The sequence below is a fragment of the Pelobates fuscus genome, chromosome 3 (genome assembly GCF_036172605.1).
Source record: "Pelobates fuscus isolate aPelFus1 chromosome 3, aPelFus1.pri, whole genome shotgun sequence".
Classification (NCBI taxonomy): Eukaryota; Metazoa; Chordata; class Amphibia; order Anura; family Pelobatidae; genus Pelobates; species Pelobates fuscus.
This window is the reverse complement of record NC_086319.1, coordinates 159,672,803-159,688,859: the sequence shown is the minus strand read 5'-3', so window position 1 is coordinate 159,688,859 and position 16,057 is coordinate 159,672,803. Positions and strand designations below refer to the sequence as shown.

The 16,057-nt window shown below is 38.2% G+C and overlaps 1 protein-coding gene across 2 annotated transcripts in view; it reads left to right on the top strand.

Moving 5' to 3' along the window:
- Nucleotides 1-11,703, top strand: part of CREB3L2 (cAMP responsive element binding protein 3 like 2) — a 46,595-nt gene extending 34,892 nt beyond the window's left edge. For both annotated transcript variants that reach the window (XM_063447575.1, XM_063447576.1), the window contains exons 3-12: nt 1,431-1,606; nt 2,587-2,674; nt 3,379-3,566; nt 4,364-4,510; nt 5,288-5,346; nt 6,356-6,424; nt 6,509-6,608; nt 7,430-7,559; nt 8,291-8,504; nt 8,976-11,703. In XM_063447575.1, the coding sequence (XP_063303645.1) occupies nt 1,431-1,606; nt 2,587-2,674; nt 3,379-3,566; nt 4,364-4,510; nt 5,288-5,346; nt 6,356-6,424; nt 6,509-6,608; nt 7,430-7,559; nt 8,291-8,504; nt 8,976-9,051 (1,247 nt within the window). In that variant the 3' untranslated portion in view covers nt 9,052-11,703. The remainder of the gene's footprint in view (nt 1-1,430; nt 1,607-2,586; nt 2,675-3,378; nt 3,567-4,363; nt 4,511-5,287; nt 5,347-6,355; nt 6,425-6,508; nt 6,609-7,429; nt 7,560-8,290; nt 8,505-8,975) is intronic.
- The last annotated feature ends 4,354 nt before the right edge of the window (nt 11,704-16,057 follow it).

The window sequence follows — 16,057 nt, the reverse complement described above, 5'->3', positions numbered from 1 at the left end:
TAATTCATGTGAACCCGGAAACTCAGGGTGTAAGGTTCAACAGCTGACGTCACCTGATACAACAGGCTGCAGGGAAAGTGTTTAACCCCCTCCCTACCTCTCCACACTCCACTTAAAAAGAGTCAGAGACTGAAATATACATTTTTAAACAGTGTTTTATATAACCATGTTGGACAGATCTATGAAAAGGGCAAGTATTATTTCAGATGACTGTGGTCATAAGATGACTACTGGAAAACTCCAATTTCACTGTGTGAGAAAGGCACATATTATATTTCCAATTTCCCAGACTGTTGATTGCAGTCTATTCAGTGCAGTCAATGTGTATATTTATTATCATAGCATCTTATGGCTACAGGCCACAGGCACATCTACCAGCTTTATGCATAGTGTTACCCTATTATAGAACAGGAGTCAGCAACCTATAGCACGTGTACCATGCATGGCACTCAAGGTTTCTTTGCACGGCACTCAAGACTGGCAGAGACAAACAGGCACTGCAACAGAATCTTCACTGTAGTAGAGCAGCCCACTCCTGCCCTTGACATGTACCTGGCCAGTCTGATTCGCACTGGTCACCAGGAAAGCCACCCACACTGCTAGTTATACATAGAGCTGCTCTCCCATACAAATAATACAAACTTCCCACACTCATTAACGTATACAAGATAATAGCCCACATACGCACAAATACAACGCTACAAAGCAACTGCAGCACCTATAAATAACAAGCAAAATGCGGCAAAATATACACCCCAGTTTTAAAAAATAGGACCAGCACGCCAAGGGTCTTCACAGTACTACTAAAAGATGTTATAGAATATCGTCCTCAAATGACAACCCCTCCAGTAGATCTGCAATGGCCAGTCGTGGTAGATGCTTGTAATCTACATTTCTCATTAAAGTGACTAAACATTATTGTAAAAATAATTTACACATCTGGATGCCATAACTGTTGCAGCCATAGGTCACTGGAAGTATGGTTTTGAGAGTACAAAGTGTGCAGGATTTTTGCCATCTCTATCTCCATATGGACATATGTAATGCGTTAATTACATCTGTTTTTATGTTCAAGATGAGCCATTCAAACCTTTTCATGTAGTGCCCATAAAAAGCTGGATCTGTGTCTGTATCTCTAATCCTTTCTGGCTTTGTGTAATTTTAGAATAGGGGTTTCTATGTATAATGCTCTAGTATATTAACTAAAGAGGAGTTCTGTGCCAGACAATGCAATCCTCTAGCTAGGACCTGGTTTTATACATCTCTTAGCTAGATAACTGACTACTTAAGGAAACCTTGACAAGCAGTCTAGTGCCCCCTAGACAAAGTGCAATATTATATTAATAGATATGTATTATATAATTATATTATTAGATATATCTCACTGACCTCTCCTCGATACTGATTGTTTTAAATCTTTTTTTCTTTAGCCGATTTGCCAGGTGACGAGTGGTGTCTTAGTGGAGAGCTCACTACATCCAAAATTAAGATGGAAATGCCCCTTGAAGAAAACCCAGGCCTCACTCCTTCTGTTACTCTGACGACTAGTACCATCCCTGCACCCCCAGAGATCGAAGTCCAACCTCAGCTACCAGCTTCTGATGAGGTATGCATTGCATTCCTAGTGTGAGAAGTTGTGTTAAAAATTTCTGTCGCATTTTCACCATCTGTATCCCTGCCACAAAATACCATCACTCCCAATAGCGGGAGCAACTATCGTTTGCATTGCAGACACAAAAAAAGCTTTAAAGAGGATGTAAGCAACATATCTAGGAGCCCCCTTGCACAACCACTTGATAGAAGACTAAACCTAATATGTTAATTCTGCAATATCAGTGCAGTCGTAATGTGGGCAGTCCCTTGGCAAAGTGACTGCCCACATTTATATTAAACCGGTTCTGGAAGAGTGTGATATTAAACTTGGGGGTGGAGCCATGGAACTGTAGTTGTTAGCTTGATTAGAATGTTCCAAAAGGGATAATTTTTTTTTATTTATTTTAATCTCAATATCAAAAAAATCTCAGTTATTAATCGGAGTCTTCTCAGATATGTACTCCTAAAATGAGATGTGTAGTATTCAATGCAACACGTCATTCTCATTTGGAGAGAGTCAAAACGCTTTATTCTTTTCCTAAATTCAGAAAGTACAATTGTATCTGGTTTTTATACTGTCTGCAGCTGCCAAATATAATTTCTCATTCACTCAGACAGATCGTTGTGATACAGCGTTGTTTCATAAATGAGGATGTTGCCATAGCAATGCAGACGTGAATCTAAACTATAATTGGACAGTGCATAAACCTGATGTGCTATTTAAAGTGCTTCTGCGTCATGGTAGGCTAACAGACGCATGTCTGTCTAAAGGACGTTTGTGTGCTTTGCACTATGTGTTCATTTAGTGGAACTGTATACAGGTTAACAAACCTTAAGCAGGAACAAGGCCACAGGAAACCACTGAATATGTTTAAAATTACTTTATTGCATCTATTGGCAAGCAGAACAACCACGCTACCGTTTACTCACTGTACACAAGCTTGGTGTGCAGCCACATATTTTATTCAATTTATCTCTTATGACTTTTTTCAGAACAAGACATTGAATCCCAAATTGCTGCCTCAGATCAAACTGGAGCCGCACGAAGTGGACCAATTTCTTAACTTGTGCCCCAAAGAAGGTACTCCTCCAACAAAAAAATCACAAGCCTTTGACCTAAAGCAAAAGGTCATTTCATTAGGCAACTATAGCATAATGTGATTTTCAGCCATTACCCTCTAACCATTAAGATTTAAAGGATGATGATGAACCAGTGATAACATTGAGGGAAAACAAGATAATGACACAATTAGCTAATTAATTTAAATCTCTGTTGTGATAAGCAGATTTCTGTACTTGCAGATTTCAGTAGCAAGCACGTGAAATTCTGTCTTTTAGAAAAATATTTTAGGAAGCATCAGATTTCTGGTGTTTTTTTCATATTTATTCTGTAAAACTCTCTAGCCATATCAACCCTTATGAAGTCACTACACTTTACTACCAGGTGATGACGATTTTTAGCATATAGTGTCAGACCGTTCAAACAGATTCAATTTCCACATACCTACTCTGCAAATCACAGAATTTGATTGGCCGGTGACATCACACACTCGCACCAGCATTGATTTAAAAAAAAAAATTAACAGCAACTATCACTGAAGTTTTTGAAAGTTGCAAATTTGCCACTTGCACACAAAACACTTGATATCATCAAATGAGATATCTATTCATATTATTGTTCTAAAGTGACTTATAAAGATATGTCCATCAGGTGACAGTGCCACTTTAACAGTGAGTGTCTCGTTCATATTCCTTTCAATAAACATTAACTTCTTTCACTTTTAGCTGCGTCGACTGATACTCTTCAGCTGCCACCGACTCCACCTAGCAGCCATGGAAGTGACTCCGAGGGTTGCCAGAGCCCTAGCAGATCTTTACCACCATCAAGCCCTGTCCAATCACAGTCCTGTGGCAAAGTGACTGCCCGAAGCCCCTCCGCTCTCTCTAACTCCCCACTGCTCACTGCTCCACATGTAAGTCGCTTTTACAGCAACACAGTGTTGGTTGTCACAGTCTGACACTTGTTCATGGCTGTACTCCAGTCACCCTCTTATTATTTGTTGATCACAGCTTCTTAAATCTGCTGTGATAGAATTGGGCAAACAAATGTCTTTACTAAATTACCTTTAGTAATCCTAACTTTAAAAAACAAACAAAAAACAAACCAAGCAACCGGCCTTGTACGTCTATCTGAATTTAATAGTCGTTTTTATAATTTATTTTATTGCTAAATGTGACTCTATTATTTCTGATGTCCATTAAGGGGAGGACCTAACATGATAATTATTTCTGTGTGCATCTTACTGCTCAGATCTGCATCTCTTGCACGAGCTCGCCCCCTAGTGACACCTAGTTTAAAATAAAAGATACTGTGTTAAAATGTACCCTCATTTATTATTATTATTATTATTATTATTACCATTTATATAGCGCCAACAGATTCCGTAGCGCTTTACAATATTATAAGAGGGGGGATTTAACTATAAATAGAACAATTACAAGAAAACTTACATGATTGGTTGAAGATTTAATTTTCTGTTCTTTTAAAGAAAAATATTTCCTTTATTATATATATTGCCTGTTAAGCGTCTAGTTTAGTTCTATTGGAGAGATCAGTGTTTGGTAGTAACAATCCTGAAGACTGATTTGTCCAGAGACTTGTCACTTAGGGCGAAGTCGGGTGTAAAATTAAAATGATAGTGATGGAATGCTGTGCATGTGTCATATGGCAGTCATTGCTCAAAGTTTCATCCTGATTCTCCCCTAACAGAAACTGCAAGGTTCTGGTCCCCTCTTGCTAACAGAGGAAGAAAAAAGAACCCTGGTAGCAGAGGGATACCCCATTCCTACAAAATTACCACTCACAAAAGCTGAAGAAAAGGCGCTGAAGAAAATCCGTCGTAAAATTAAGAATAAGGTAAGAAGCCCATAGACTGTGGAGATACACCATAATATGTGTACCGATGTGGTGTGTCAAAAGCATCTATCCCCATTATGGACACTGAGCCCGTAACGGGGATATGTTTGGCATATATTGACAAACATATCCCTATTACGGGCTCAGTGCCTACATTTCTTTAGACTTTCCACTTGCCAGTTATGTACCCCTGCTCTGTATACACAATTATTATTGCAGTGTGATCCCTGTTGATAACATGATACTGCTGTGGTTCAAACCATGAATGGGACTACAGAGATTAGTCATTAGTTTGATGTTCCCTGTTGGAGCATGACCCCATAGGTCATACACCCCTAAGGTTGGCTAGCACAGGCATGTAGCCACAATGTTTAGTAAAACAGTGTCTGACCCCTGAGGAATTCCTACTAGCTAAATAATTAAGTATATCTAGCAGTGAGAAGTTTGATGAACTAGAAGCACTTATGATACAGCAGATTGGTTCTAACTTAAAAACAATATGTGTTTTGCACCCTGCAGTAAGTGACTGAATCAGGGTACATTAAAACATTCTGATGAAAAACTAGGGATACTTCTGCACAAGCCATTCTTTATTGTTGAGCAAATTATTATTATTATTATTGGAAAAGAAAATGCATGGAAAAAAATTATTCTGTGAATCAAGTAATATATCAATATTTTAATACTTTCCTTAGCTACGGTATGTATGTCTCTTAATTTTCACAGAGAATTTGAGGTCACTTTAAATCACAATTGTATGTTTTTTTATTATTCCAGATCTCTGCTCAAGAAAGTCGCAGAAAGAAGAAAGAATACATGGATAGCCTAGAAAAAAGGTAATCGATTCTAAACCTTTTTGGTTCCACATTGCTTTAGACTAGTTTCTTCCCAAATATACATAATATTTTACTTACCACAATTTGGTTGATTAGTTTGAATTTTTTCCACTTATGTCATACTTTCTAACAGTCCCAAGGTTGATTTAAACAGTCCAAAATATGGCCTTATATCTTGCCATCCCAGGTTTGGTGTTGTACTTCTGTAGGTGCCACAAATCATGTCTGCAGAAGGGAGACATGCACATCTGGAGCACAGCTTTAGGCATGCTTGCCCAGCTCACAGTAATATCAAGCTGTTGTGCAGCTTTGAATAGGGTTGGCCAGCACGATTGCCAGTCAGTCTTCACGCACGAAACACGTTTTTTTGCCAATGGGAAAGTATTGGCAAGGTGGGCTTGCCAATGCTTTCTCTGATCTCTCTGCTCACCCTGTCCTGATTTCATACCTCCCAATATTTTACATTATATTTACATTAGTAAATGTTTATCAGGAGATATGATAGTTGTTGTTTTTTACAATGTTAAGATTATGTTCCTAATCACTTACACAGAAAAATATTATTTTATACACAAACTATAGTTGTAGTAGTTCACAATTCTTACCACACTCTACATTAGTCTTGTGAGGTGCTTTTTAGCACATTTCTGAATTTTTTTTTTTTTTTTTTGGGAAATAACGAGCACCTTATTTACTTTAGCTTACTTTTTCTTTTCTGTATGATGGTATTGTGACATCCTGAATTGAATGCTTGGCAACAGTAGGGGTGAGTGTTAAAATCAGCCGGTGTTAATAAAAACCTGTTGCTATCAGCATCCCTAATTATAGGTAAATCTCCAACGGACATTCACTCCACCAGTGAATGTCCGTTAACAGTCCCAACTATTGCGGTAAATCAAGATATTATACATCGTGGCAACATTTTTAAGTATGAATTAATTATGTTCACTCCCAGTTGTTTAAAGATTGCATGTCTATAATTGCTTTAACAATGTCCTTATTCATGTAGGGTTGAAAACTGTTCATCAGAAAACAGTGAGCTACGTAAAAAGGTGGAGGTTCTAGAGACAACTAACAGGTACACACATTTCTAAAGCGAAAAGTTAATGACTGTATGCATGTGTTCATACATTAACCCTCCATGTGTCTGCTTTTTTCCCAGAACCCTCTTACAACAGCTGCAACGTCTTCAGGCTATGGTTGCTGGAAAAATGTCCCGTACGTACAAAGCAGCAAGCACACAGACGGGAACCTGCCTTATGGTAAGCCTTAGAGTATACTATGCCCTCACAGATTGCAGATACGATCTGGGCTCCCATGCTTTCTACAAGCAATATTTTACATAGCTTACTCAAGTACTTTTGACTATTTAACATAAGGAGGAATTTGGATATCTGACTCCTCTAGAGTCAGGCATTTTTCTCAATTTATGTAATAAGAATTAAAGCATCAAAATACTATATTGACAGGATCACTTTAAACTATTTTAAAGTTAATTGTGCTCTGTAGTGTTCTTCTTTCTGTTTCCTAAATAAACTAACTAATGATCACAATTCAAATAAACTAATTAATGATCACATCCAATGCAATTACCACGTCTGTCTAGTATCTCTTAAGTTGACTCTATCACTTGATACATGAGCTTATTCCTCCCTATGTCTGTTATCAATTACCTCCCTTTTCACTACCCTCTAATTACTTCAAACTCCAGATCTCAAGATGATAAGACTTTATAGAGAGATTATCTATTGCAAAGTAGTAATTACCAGCACCCACCAGCCAGACTGGTTAAACATGCAATACAAAGAACAGCTAGACCTTCAGAAAGTTCTTATTGATATATTTACACTTTATAGGTCTTTATTCCTCAAAGTCTTCATGGGTTTCTGTAGCAGGCTTTTCTTTTAATATCTGGTAAAAAATCATATTGTGGTGCCAGGATATCATGTAGGTACCTAAGTATGGAGACTTGTTAGATTATGATCATCCTGGGTTTCTATTTAATTATTTTTTTTCTGTTTTCTTTCTCTCAATGGCTCAATAAACTATTTGTCTTATTGACTGTCTCTTTTACTTCCCCTAGGTGGTTATCCTGTGCTTTGCGGTAATTTTTGGCAGCTTCACACAAAATTTTGACCCATACCCTACAGCCACCAAAACAATGCCGGAACAGAGTCGACATCCTGTTTCAGAGTCCTATGCGGCCTCTGTTGGTAAGTGACCAGTCATAACAATTTGAGAATAGTATATGAACTTGCCTATATTATAGAACATATATTGAAGTGGTACCATCACTTCTCCTAATTATTCCACAACCCATTAGCTATTTAAAGTTTAGTAATGGGCTGTGTTTTGTTTGTTTTGTTGTGTTTTTCTTTTCTTTATTAAATGTGTTATAGTGCAAGTGGTTTTGGTATGTTTTAAAACATGCATGTGGCTTTAATGTAGAGAAAATGTAAATGTTGATAAGGAGCATCCTTGCATCTTGAGTGCTCTTTGTGTCTTTTTAATTGTTGATGCAGTAAGCCTGAATGATCATTTATTCATCTACCAAAATTGTTGACATATACCGTTATACATAAAAATGAGGGTTTTATAAATGTTGCTGTTAGTAAGTTGCACGGAAAGCCTTGAAGTGTTCAGTACAGCTTTATTATAAAGCTTCTTGATCCACAGTAACTCTGTACTATAATACACACCCCACAGTGTATCTGAATGTGCGTGTGTGTAAGTTACTTACTTCAAGAAATGCATTTCATTAATCTTTTCTCTCTGATTGTTGTTAAAAGGATTATTAGATCTGCGACACACAGCACAGTCACTATGGTAGCTCTTAACTGTGTCATGTAACCAGACGTCATCCTAGTGCCAATGATAGTGTATGCCAAAGACTTTCAGTTTGCAGGCTGGAAGGAATTGCTGACTCCATTGTCTTTTCTCACAGTGCGCTCACGTAACCTGCTGATCTTTGAGGAGCATCGGGCCATGGAAGATCTTCACACCTCAGCAGTGGCGTTGGACACCCAGGATGCTTGGGAGAAACACATAGAGAGTCTCTCGCAGCATCGAGTATCTGTACTGGAGGAGTACAGCTTCCCACATGAAAAAACATACACAGCATCAAATGACAGTAGCACAGAGGGAGTGCCACGGCACAGGTGAGAAGACGTTGCTAGCGGGGAGGGCATTGCGGCAGCATTAAGCGGATAGGGATTGGTGCGTGTGGCACAGGTGAAAGGATAACGTTATTAAGAGTATGTTACTATATTAAAGGTAAGAAGACACATTTAATTGAGATGATGTAGTTAGAAAGACATTGGGGCAAAGGTGAGATGACCCTGGTAGTTCAGATAGGGGAATGTGGTGTGAGGATTGAGTTAGCAAGTACAGGATGGTATAGTACAATGCAAATGAGAGAATGGAGCGAGTAAGACTGTGGCAGGTGATACTATGGGTTTAGCAGGGATTAGGAGTGCAGTGAGGCGTCATGATTAGGAATAGAAAGAAACATATTCAAATAGCAGAAGAACCATTGAGAGACGGCAGGTTGTGCAACAAATTTAATCTGTCAAATACTTGTTTTTTCCTTGATAGTTTTGTAACATACTTTTTTCTCCTTTGTTTTCCAGGTTCAGTTCAGATTTTGGGCAGAATGAGCCCACCAGTGTGATAGAAATTGACAGAAGAGTTAATGCGACATCCTAATAGCGGATTTAATTCCCACAATTTCCCTTATAATCCTGCTCCACCATTCCCTTTCCAAGCTGACGTAGCCATCCCAGCTGAGCCAGCCCTTTAAATTAGACACACCTTCAATGGCTGAAAGGACCTGAGACTCTGAATTGACATTGAGGAATGATGGATGTTTAAATTGAATGAGATTCTTTTTGAATTTCCCTTTTCTTTTTCTTTTTTTTTTCTTCTTCGTTTTGTCCTTGGCATCATTGGGCAGTCATTGGATGACAATGAGAAGTCCGAAGAGGGGATATTTATTACTTCCTTGCTTAAAATGGCAGAGAAAATTTGAAGAATCGGCACCCAGAGGAAAACATTTACTTTTACTGCATCAACATTGCTTTGTGTTTGTCATACATTAGTTGATAGTATGGCTGTAACTAATAAGAAAGTGTAAAATCAAGCTAATGCTGGGAGTCAGCTGTCCAGTAGTGCCCTGCTGGAAGGGGCATACAACTATTATACTTTATATTAATCCATCTGACTGTCAAAAGTTTGTTTGCTAGCCAATGAAATGTAGCTTAAACTTGGCTTAGAGTTGTACAGAAGACAGTTCCCTCGCTTTGGAGTGCAATGTTACTTTATCCAATCATTTCAAGGCTGTAAAAGTTAGAATTTCACCCATAAATTTGAGTTTTCAGAGTATTACCTTAAATCCCTAATATTCCGCGTCCTTATTCTTGAGTGCCTTATAGTTTTATAATAAAGATAAAAAAGACCCATGACACTGCTTGTGTAAAAACCACGTCAAGTAGGATATTATTTCTCCGTCTGGCTAAAAACTCTTGGCAACATTACTAACCCAACGCTTCACTTAACATTAACCAGACAGGTAGACATTGTGTTTGGACCCTACAAAATGCTAATCTCTTATCCATATAGGCTAACCATTTGAACAAAAGGCTTTTCACATTAGTTTCCAAGTTGCCACGTTCTCTTTTGTATAGTCACACATTTTCCACCTTTTATCTGTAAATAGTATTTATTAGTCTTTCTGCTACTCTTCTTTACCATTCAAACTCCAAGGAAGGGCCTCACCATTCAAAAAGAGGACCTCAAGACAGAACACTGCATCTTTAATGATAACCTATAGTTAATTGCTTAATAACCTGTCTTCCCAAAACAATTATTTGGGGTGTTTTTCCCCAATATTTATCCTACATAATTTTAAAGCAGACTATCACTTTCACTGCCGTGGGAGCTGATGGACATCATTTAATATTGTTAAATCAGTACAATGCGATTCCAGTCCGTGGGGAAAGTGTACTCCCACTATAAAAAAAAAATAGTATATATATATATATAATTAATTGACATGAATATAACATATTCATGTTAATTAAACATGAATCTATTTCATATTATGGCTTTGCTTCTGGACACAGAGCTTTACTACTTTGGGGAACAATGGGGCAGTAAACGTACTTGTCATATGAATAAAAGTGGTCATTGTTCGTAATACTGACAGCAAAGGACTTAAAAAAAATGTGGCTTAAAGGTGGATTCATAGGTGGTAATAAACTACAATTCATCTAATGCTTTGCATGTCTTAAGGCTAGTGAACCATCCTGCGAGTTTTAGTTCTACCACGTCTCGGGATCTGGTGTTTGACCAGATCTTGCCTCAACCCCCCCTGCCAAACTTGTTGGCCTAGATCCTACATGTTACATTAAGCACTTGGTCCTTACAGGGCTGTCCCACCCTTATTTTCGTTGAAGAGGATATATGGATCATTATTCTAATTACTAGTTTTCTTTGTCTTTGTAGTATCCCTAGGTTACTTAGTGTTGATCCACAATTCATTGAATGCAACACTGTTTCTTTTCATGTATTTATTTTCAAATGCCTGTTGTTGTTTTGTTTCTTTTTGTCGTCTATTTAAAGTTTTTTTTTTTTTTTTAGATCTCATCAGCATTCAGTGTAATATGAGAACAGTAATTACATAGTATTGTTCTTTAAACCGTGAGATGCGGTGAGTTGGAAGCAGACTTATCAAAAAAACAGTGTTGGAATTATTTTCATATGTAGATTTATTTCCAACATGCTATTTTAATCAAAATAATGCATCTTCATGGTAAACATGTAACAACTTTGATGTTTAGTGAATAATATTTCTGAGATATTATTAATAATTTTGTGCAACCATTCCCAGTTCACCAAAATGAGTAAAGTAACCACAGGAATGTATTTATTACAAAGAGCTAAGAAAATAGATGATAGATTTTTTTTTTTTTTTTTTTTTTACATGCTCCATATAGGGTGACCACATTGTCCCTTTAAATCTGTTATGCCACATAGGACTACATTGCCACTTTAAATCATTGGTAAAATAAAGACTGCCATGGACATCTCCAGGAACAGGCTGGTTGTGTGCTTGTTATGTCCCACATTAAAGCAGAAATATACCCACCCTAGTTTTTTCTGTACCCAAAGTTATTCACTAGACTTTCTAGTGTCATCTGTTATATGCACAGGTAAAATTTTGGCTTGCTGGGATTGAACAGGTTAAAAGCAATCTTCTTACTAATTCTATTCTCTTCCTCCTGTGGTCCATTACATGATATTAACCATGCATCTCTCTCCAATATCGGAAGGAGTTTAATTTTTTGTTATTATTATTATTGTTTTTAATTTTATTTTTTCCTCTTCTGTTTTACTATATTTTTGGTATAATATTTTTTATAAAACATAAAATAAAAAATCAATAAAAAAAAATGCTGCATATTAACTATTGTGTCTCTGTGTTTAATTCTGTTTTCTTGTTTAGTAATAAAGCTTGAAATCATATTCTTAAAGGATTGCTATAGGGTCAGGAACACAAACATGTATTCCTGACCCTATAGTGTTTAACCCACCATTTAGGTGGCTTGCCCCCCTAGAAAAGTTTAAATCTCACCTCACCGGGTCTGCTGGCACTGACTCCGCCCCCTTTGTGACATCATCAAAATGGCCGATTTTCATCCAATCCAATGCTTGCCCATAGCAATGTAAACACTGCCTTTTCTCTGAAAAGGCAGTGTTTACATGAAAATGCCTGAAGGGAGTTATTATACTCACCAGAACAACTACACTAAGCTGTAGTTGTTCTGGTGACTATAGTGTTCCTTTAATAAAGCTCCAGCATAGGCTGTAGAGTTGTGCACTTGGGAGCAAAACATTAAAGGGATACTATAAGTGACAGAAATACAAAGTTGTATTTCTGGCAATATAGGTCATCTGCCTCCCCTCGCACCCCTCTACACACTGCGGTAAATAAAGGATTAAAAACCCTTTATTCACTTACCTTATCCCGGCACCGATGTCTCTCGGTGCTGGTTCACGGCTCTGCCACCTCCGACATCCCGTGACGAGCTATCCTATACTTTCATACAGGTAAAAATCTGACGCTGGATGTCCTCATGCAGAGTGTGAGGACGTCAAGCGTCAGTTACCTGACCAAAGGAGACGGCACCTGGAGGCAGATTTAGAGCTGCAATGTAAACATTGCAGTTTCTCTGGAATTTCAATGTTTAACATTGCAGCACTAAGTGCAATAGGGACACTGCACCCAGACTACTTCAATGAGCTCAAGTGGTCTTGGTGCCTACAGTGTCCTTAATTCCACTAAGATGTAACTGCTTACATTTAAATAAATCAAATATACAGTTTACAAATCTGTTTTCTAATCACATGGAATGTTCTTCGTATGTTCGATTGACTATAGCGTTTGGCCTGAAGAAAATGTGAACACTCTGTTTGGCCTTAGTGCAAATGTCCTAGCTAAGGGAAAAAAACTGCCTTCACCACCCTCAACAAAAAGATGTGTGGGGTGTTTCTTAAACACTTTGCATCCCAGCAAGCAAACAGGTCTATTTCCCCTCATAATATTGTAAAGTGCTATGGAATCTTTTGGCACTATAGAAATGGCAATAATAATAATATTAAAAATAATATTTAATGATTTCAGTACACTGGTAAAACAAATATGCTAGCTGAAATTATGGAACGTAATGCCAATCTGAAGAAAATCAGGATCATTTCTGGGCTTTGCAAATCTTTTCATTTGAATGCTTTGTATTTAATGTGGAGATTTTCTCCATATGTGAAGCAGCATTGCCTTCATTAAATTCTGGAATTGCAATTTTACGGTGAATAATCACTGCTTGATAGAGGTTTTAGAGAAGCTCTATCACGTTCAGGGATCTTAGCATATTTTGATGGTTACATCAGTGCATGGCCCAGGCTGCAGCAGAGGTAACATATACTTACCTGGAACTGTGCCCAACAGACTCTGTCATGTTCAGTTTTCAGCCCCTGGCATTTCATAATAACAGCACAACACTCATGAGAAGCGGTAGCTCTATTGATCAAGTCTCGCGATGAATGAGATAAAAGCCATTGCTAGCAACGTTTGTCCACTTGAGGCTTTTACCACAAGATGAAGTAGTCTCTATTTTGCCTTATGATATATTTTGACTGCTGTAGAATTTCATAGACATTTCAGCGCTGTCAATATAAGAAATAAATACATTTTTTGTTGACAGAGCTCCTGTAAACAGGAAGGGCTAAGAGACCTAGTGAAACAAGTGAATGTATTAGCCTATTATACTGAGAAATTATGTTAAAGGAACACTATAGGCACCCAGACCACTTCAGCACTGAGAGGGAGAAAATGTAAGTAAACTCACCTTTTTAACCCCTTAAGGACCAAACTTCTGGAATAAAAGGGAATCATGACATGTCACACATGTCATGTGTCCTTAAGGGGTTAAACCTGGCAGTGGGGGCACAGTCACCTAAATGGGGACTATGGCACTACAGCGTTAGGAATACACATTTATATTCCTAACTCTATAGTGTTTCTACTAAATCTCAAAATATGGAGAAGATTTATAGCCATATATTAGGACTGTACTTTGTAGATTGGAAATGTTTACAGTTTTTATAATTCCTCATAAATTTGTTATTGTATAAACTATATATAGATGCGTGCACTATTTCACCATCTGTTGTAACAAAGTGTTTCACCTTCAGAGGTGTGAGTTGCATTACACCTTTTTTCACACATAGTAAAGAAATAACGTTTGTTCAAAGTAATCTTAAAATAGACTCAAGTGGTGTTTATTTCATGTAATTGAAACAAGGTCGGTAAATGTGAAATCCCCTACCATGCTCTGTGGTAGTTTGAGAGTAGTTTGCAGTATACACTGAAAAGTATTAACATGACACAGTAATTAGCAGTTTCTTATCGAGGTCCTAGAGACGCCATAAGCGGGCAGCTCATACACCCCAATATCAGTTCCCCCACTTTGGATGAATTCTTTTTTCCTTGGCCACAAAGTCAGTTTTTTAATTGATTTCACATAGTAGCATGATAACATGAAATATCCAACATAAACCAAATTCTTAAAGGGACACTACAGTCACCAGAACTACTGTTTAATTTAGTGGTTTTGGGGCATATAGCCTGTCTGTACAGGGTCAGGACTGTGAACACTGCCTTTTCTGTGAAGCGTCATTGTTTGTATTGCTATCTATGATCACCTCTAGTGGCTGTCATTCCAACAGAAGGACTTCCTGGGTTTGATCCTTAAAGATTGCAGGACCAACCTTCAGCATCTTCACGCTCTACATGGAGATGCTGAACGCTCCAAATAGAAATGCATTGACTCAAGGAGGAGCTGCTGATTAGCGTAGTTAACCTATTTGCTGTGCATATGCACTAGCCATCCATATAGGGAAGCATTCGATTAGTTTAGATTAATGATCTCAGCCAGGGAGACAGGGTGACTGTACACCACCTGGCATGGCAAAGACGAACAGGTAAGTCAATCTTTTTTATTGCACACTAATTGGGGAAGAGGTAGCCAGTAGTTTGTAGAACACTATAGTGTTAGAAATACATGCAGTGATGAACGGAGCCTCGTCACGTGCGTTTGGAGGAACCTGTTTGCCAGCCTCCTTTCCTATGACTATGGCCCCTGTAAGAAACCTGGATAAAATACTTTTTAAAAGGCTCTGTTCGTGCAATTAGGATTATATGGTTCAGTTACCAAGCAACCACATGAACCAGAGACCACCCTCGAGCTTGTTAATACATATTAACAACTTGGAATGTTTCTCACCACAGTGTTCTAATTGTTCGTCTGGGTGGCTGCAATTCCTATGGACAACCACAAGGTGGCGGCCATCTTGTTCGCATGAACGCAGGCAGCAGTGTTTGGACATGAATTTCATGGAACTAAAATCGGATACAGAAACTCCCGAACACCGCTGGACTTCCATCATCTTGCGTTCGGTTCTAAACAAGTTAGTTGTAGTTTTGTTCGTTTTCAAACTACGGAACTAGACCGAACGTAAGCCCTGATTCTCTGGAACTGTTTTGGGCATGGGATCATGCCTGCGGTCGGTCAAATAAATGACTTCCAAATAATTCTTGAACCCCTGAACTGATCTGGGTGATTTTTGGATATTTTGGTCACCCAGATCAGATGTAACATTTGTGGGGATATGATGTGTTTTGGGGTACTTTTGGGACTTTATAGAATTGTGTTTTTTCTGCCTGGCGATAATTGGGTTAATACAGTATCTGACTCAATTATCTTCCAGGCAGAGGGGAGGGATTGTATGCTATGTGTGGGAGTGTCGTGCATTGGAATACTGTTCTTATTGGTCTGTGAATATTGTAACTCCGTTCCCCACAAGGTCCATGTGGGCGTACCCCTTGCATGGGGATTGTCATATAAGGCCAAGTGTGGCTACCATTAACCACTTAAGGACCAAACTTCTGGAATAAAAGGGAATCATGACATGTCACACATGTCATGTGTCCTTAAGGGGTTAAACTGAGATTTGTTTACCCCTTCATGAAGTCTTGGCTCATGTTTGGGGGATTGGAGAACTACATTAACTCTGGGGATTGCTATATCACAATACTCCCCTGAGTATAATCACCAGCTCTTATAAGAGCTGTTCCTGCTACGCTCTTTGGACTAGG